At 44.9% G+C, this 6,000-nt stretch overlaps 1 protein-coding gene across 1 annotated transcript in view; it reads right to left on the bottom strand.

Moving 5' to 3' along the window:
* Positions 1-4,977: 4,977 nt before the first annotated feature.
* The window catches only part of T265_11222 (hypothetical protein), a gene marked incomplete at both ends in the record, with an annotated part of 30,894 nt that continues 29,871 nt past the window's right edge, over positions 4,978-6,000 (bottom strand). Inside the window, one exon of the mRNA XM_009177824.1 lies at positions 4,978-5,543. Within this exon, the coding sequence (XP_009176088.1) occupies positions 5,401-5,543 (143 nt within the window). The remainder of the gene's footprint in view (positions 5,544-6,000) is intronic.

Below are 6,000 nucleotides of genomic sequence, written 5' to 3'. Positions count from 1 at the left end.
CGGGACGATTGACTTGGACGCGGTTGTCAGTTATTTGTTTCTCTCACTATCTGACCGATATTCCAAAGACTAGATAATATAAGGTAATGTTCAGCATGGAACGCAAAAGAGGACGTAGGGATAGTTTAGAAGAAAGACGCAAGGTACCCGTTTCAACCTGCAGTGTGCCGCCGACAAGGGGATGACAAAAATTTGGAGGGTGTGACATTCGACTGATTTCATTAGCAAATTCATACAATGGACAGATGCTGATGGAAACGGGACCAGATTGCCCCGACTTATTCAACTTTCCCCAAAACCTGGCTCTCACGGCCCATAGTTGATGTAGAAGACTAGATCGTCAAGCCTTTAGGGAGGAAGTCATCACACGTGAATCAAATCGTAACCTAGTTGCTGAGGTGCTGTGCTTGTTGCAGACGGTCTTTGTTTTTGTTAAATACAAAACTTTCAAATGAGCTCATCTGAGCATTACACAGCAGTGACCCTAAGTCAGCATCTTCTACGGGGCTAACACAATTCCAGGAAACGACAGGCAGACCGGTAGATTGTGACAGTGAGCTCTCCACACGAACCGCTTACGTGACAAATTATGCATGCTGTTTACTCATTTGCACGAACCGCAGCCAAGAAGACACGAAGACTCGAGAACACTCAGTCTGGAGTAGCCGCTTTGCTTTTGCGTTGCCATATCACGGTTCAGCTAGAGCTAGGAGTCGGAATGGGAAACAGTCTTCCCCGGTACTCTTCATTTGTGCATAGCTAGCATACATTCCGGCCACCTTAACTTTGCGAAACTTATCTTCACGTTCATCAAATCTGTCGTGTTGTGCGGTGGCCGAGCTATTGGGTTACGCCTGCACTGCGCCTGCCAGACTACGCGATAGGGGGAAGACAGAGAACTGGGGACACGGCTGTGTTGCCAGGACAAAACATACAGAATGTCTGCGTAAATATATAGGATGACTAATTGGCCAAATATGCTCGTTCACTTGTTTGCTCCGTACAGCCAATGGTGGTGTTCCGGTTGTGAACATTCTCAGGCCCACTACGCTGGTCGTGTGTTGCTAAGTCGTTTGCTGAGAGCCGCCAACTCACCTACTTTCCGGAAGTGTCGAACCGATGGTGACCTTGGGGATGCGTCACTCTCTGCACATGTACTTTTTCTTGTCTGGGCGCGCCCTGACAAAAGCCGACTCACTATCAAACACACTTACAAGACACGGAATAGTGGACACACTGCGGTTAATAAACGCTTACTATGCTACGAAAACGCTACTTACCAAGTAATTAAGACTTTTGGGAACTCCGGATCGGAGTTGACAAGCTTCATAACAATAAATTTAGTGAGTGATACATGGACACCTTCCTAGTACATCCCTATGGGTTACTGAGGCGCATAAAACCAATGCACTGTTGGAAATTTTAATCTCTTCGTGATGTAAATCCATTCGAACGTTCACTCACAAGGTCACCTGATATTGGGGCTAAACGAGCCAAATCCCAATCGCATTAAAAGGAAAAACAGTCGCCTGATCGATGACCAACGATAACGTAATTCGTCCATTGATAATCGTTACCAGCTGTAAAGTTACCCGTGTCATTTTTCCGCCCGTACCAGACAATCACATTTTTATTATCTGACCGTCTTTAGAACCGGAGCAATCGGTTGGATTTCCAACCACCACGATAGAGCTCACAATACTTGTAAGTGGTCATACCACAGGATAAGAGATCCAGGCAAACCACCGTTGGGCCCACGCACCCACGATTTATGGTACCAACCTTTTCACGGAAGATTCAGCCGTTAAGCTAGTCAGGTACTATCGAAAATGCGTGACAGAGCTTGCGTACCGGGTCGGCTTTTGGATACCATGGCTCCAAATTGCTAGTCAAATAATCTTCACAATTGTCGACTACCAAAAAAGATGGTTCTTCTTCGGTAGTAGTAGGACCAAAACTTTCCTGCATCTTTTGGGAATGAGCATTTCTTCTGAGACAAGGGGGTCGACCGTTTTATGGAGAAAGTTGACATTCGTAGGAACCAAAAGAACTGCATATAACTACTAAGGGGAATGCACTGGTGAATGCAACATTGACGCAGAAGATAGTCGGCGTTGTCTTTCATGAGTAAGTCTATTGAACGACTAGTGAAACTCAGATTTAGGATTCGAATCAGGATTCCCAAGTCCATTACAGACACGCCGACGACATTAAATCCAGACGTGACACATGTACCGGTTCGTACCTAGGAAGTCATAAAATCAAAATGTTTCAACTACTTACAAAGATTCAGTAGCCGAAGATTAGGTGAACATTCACCACCAAAGACAGTGTCGGTTCTATCCGTCTGAACAGAATAGCGAGAGATGAATCTCGGGAAGTCATTTATTTTTTAGCCTAAGATCACACAAGTTCCACATAGCCACAGATATTGTGAAAGGCAAGTTTCCGTAGATGATATACGATTCTGTCGACCGTCAGCAACTTTGGCAGTGTCTGTCGATCAAAATCCATATTCCTTAAGGTGGCACTGTCTGTGAACTCCTGTGGCCGCCTACGTCGTTTGAGTTCACCACGCCCAGTGGTGTAAGACAAGGGTGTCTTCCCTCACATCTTATCATCGACTTTGTCATTGATATACTGCTTGAAATTTCCTTACCTCAACCCCTCAAACCTCGGAAGTTGAAATGCTACCGGAACGTTCCCTCACAGCCATTGAGTATGCCGACGATATAAATCTCCTTGGTTCAGATCCTTCCCAAATACAAACAATTTTCAATAACCTAAATAACTCTACCGCACGGCTTGGTGTGCGCTTCTCATCTGCAAATTGTCAAGTGCTGCTACCAGATTGGGTGGGATCAAATCCAAACCTCATGCTTGCAGGCAAGCCAATCGACGCTGTAGATACATTTTTTTACCTGGGAGTGGTAGAGGTTCCGTTGAACTGGCTAAAGATGAAATTACTTCTCGAATCAGAAAGGCCAGGGCAGCTTTTGAAAATTCTTGAACTGGCTAAAGATGAAATTACTTCTCAAATCAGAAAGGCCAGGGCAACTTTTGAAAATTTCCGACACCTATGGCGCCTACGTGACGTGAATTTGTCCGTCAATGGCAGAGTTTATACTGCGGTAGTGCGATCCAAACTGCTTATGGATCAGAAACTTGGTCTCTACGCACAGATGACATACGGAAGATGTCAGTATTTGACCATCGGTACTTCCAAATAATTGGTCAGGTCTGGTGGAGACATCGGATTAACAATGCTGAGTTACGCCAGGTGGTCTCAGGAAGGAGGAACTCTCGCGCGATACATGAATTACTCACGCTTCATAGGCTGCGCTGCTTAGGACATGTACTCCACATGTCAGAAGATCGTCTGGCTCGCAGAGCTCATTTCGCCCAGCCCTGTTCTGAGTGGGAGCGACCGAGAGGTGGATGGTGTACGACCTGGCAGCGAAGTACAAACACACTAACCAGTAAACTTAGTCGGGTGGGTAACTGGCGTCTCCATGGACGGGAACCCCGGGACTTAAATCACCAATCGTTAATGACATTGGCAGAAATGGCCCAATTGCACAGTCGTTGGCGCCCGTGCATTGAAGCTATCACATTCAATGCGCAGTTACCCAATTTCCGAACAAAGTGAACATACCTCCGCTTCCAAAGTTTGGTTGTGTGTACAAATTAGGACGACCAACTAGATATTCGTACTAATCACTCAGTGCATGATACTACAGAAAGAAATTATCAGAAACGCTGTTCAATTCAGTTGGCGTTTGCGAGGAGAATCAGTGTGTCACACTGCTGTAATGATTTCCTTTACTATACGTCCGTGTTTGGGAACACAGACGAAAGGATTCTTACATCAAAAACAGCTGACTCAATTCCCATTCACGAGTTACATAAACCGCACCAGTCACTTTGCCGGACCATTTTTACCGCCAGCGTTCTGGAGAGACTTTGTATCTTGAGTTCCACCTTTAACATCACTGAATACCTGGAGAGGTGATTTTAAGTGGTCCAAGACAGAAAATAACGAGCCGAAGATCAAACTTCGAACCTTTGGATTACTTTCATCTAACAGGAGCACGAAAATCGAAAAATTGTTTACCAAGGGAAACTACTCACAAGGTCGCTGAAAACTCTTCGATTGCCCACGACCGGTTTTGCCCTTCTTCGGACTCATCAGGTAGGCGCACTCCCCGAGTTCCCGTCAGGCTTATGTTTACCAAACTTTTTGAGGGGATGACAGGAAGCAATTTAGGTTCATACCGTACATAAGAACCCTATGAGGTTGAAACCTAGGGAGAACAATGCAGATAATTCGGTGATTGCTAAGATGAACAGTGCTGAAAACAACCACTAACCCACCGCTACGCACAACTACGCTCCCCAATAACGCACTGATGATGTCACCTCGACTGGTGATGGAACGTTTGCAATCAAACTGCCCAGCTCAGCAAACAAGCCGACGACCATCTTCGCTACCTGAGCCACCGACATTTTCCTCTATAGAAAACAAGATAGAACTTCCCGTAATACGTTTGTTCGACTTGACAGACACCATCGAGGGTCACCCTAGGAAACGGCTTATTGTGAGAGAACTACGGTAAAGCCGATTCAAAATGAAATTGTATTTTTACGTCTTTATTTTTTGGGTTGAGGGCCAACAGCCACATTGAAAATCCACTGGAGCGAGTCATCGTCGAGATGGTAAGTTACGACTTGACCACCTAGAGATCATTTGAAATGCAAGCGACACTTGGCTTACAAACGTTTCGTCGCCATTCTAAGGGACAAAATCAGTACGCAGTTGGGTGGCACGCTAATTGCCAAGCTCGGCGGAGAAATCAACTGCCACCTGACTATTGGTCAATTGACCCAACTGAGCTTCCAAAATTTAGACACATTGCCAACGGGGTACTACGCCTACCTGATGCGTCCAAAGATGGACGTAATCAGTGGCGGGCTGTCGAAAGGTTTCAACGTTCAGTCAATGAATCGTCACTTGATCAAGAATGGCCATCAGTGTGAAACAATGTAAAAAAAAATGGATAAATTGAGAGTATTCGTAAAAGCGAAATCAAAAGAGCGGAAATGAAACATAAAAATGCACTGGAGAAGCGAGCGGAAATTGTTCCTAGTTGTGAAGCTACCCTGATCTAATTTTGGTTTTGCATTCTTATTTAGATGTAACCATCATGGGAAGCTGGACTTTAAATTCTCGTGTAAAATGGATAAAAATTGATTTCATATCACAGTAAGTAATCATTCCGTAGGAAAACGGGTCACAGCGCAGAAAGACTTCAATTGTGCTTGTTCACAGCACAGAACTCGTGACTGGGTTAAAGACTGGGATAGAGTTGGTGTAGATAAACCGAAACACCAAAAAGTGCATCAAACAGCATTATAAATTCCCAATTCATCGGAAGGCGAACCAGGTGCGGTCTTTTCCCCATGAATTGACCGCAGTACGCTAATTGGTAAATATAGGTAGATAAATCCGAGGACAACGGGGGTAAGCGCCGCTACAGCAGCAACTGAAATGTAAAAAAAAATGAAAAGCAACGATGAAGCGATCGAAACTACACATGTGGGGCAAACGTATGAAGTGACTGGCATCGAGGGAGCAGACAGGTTTCTGGACCGGCTGAGTCAGGTATACCGAACACGCTGGTGAAATTAGCTTGAGATCGACAGAATGCTCAGGAAACAAAAAACCAAAACCCATTTTCGGTAACCAAAAAGGTGACAGACTTCATTGCCGAAAAGCACTACGTATAATGAATACCGGGTAACCCATTTTTCGCATTCGTATTGCACTGGTGAAACGGTGCATATTACTGATGGTGCGAGTAGTCTATGGTTTGGTATCCAAGATCCCCCGCATCTGATGGATGGTGATGGAAATTGTGTGCAGCGTTCGTTTACTATTGCGTAATAAACAATGAATATCCAGGAAATTTCGAGAGGAAGAATGTTCGCTTTTTGAAGACT

The sequence above is a fragment of the Opisthorchis viverrini genome (assembly GCF_000715545.1).
Source record: "Opisthorchis viverrini unplaced genomic scaffold opera_v5_469, whole genome shotgun sequence".
NCBI lineage: Eukaryota > Metazoa > Platyhelminthes > Trematoda > Opisthorchiida > Opisthorchiidae > Opisthorchis > Opisthorchis viverrini.
Note: the sequence above shows the minus strand (reverse complement) of the source record. Positions and strands in the feature narration are given on the sequence as shown.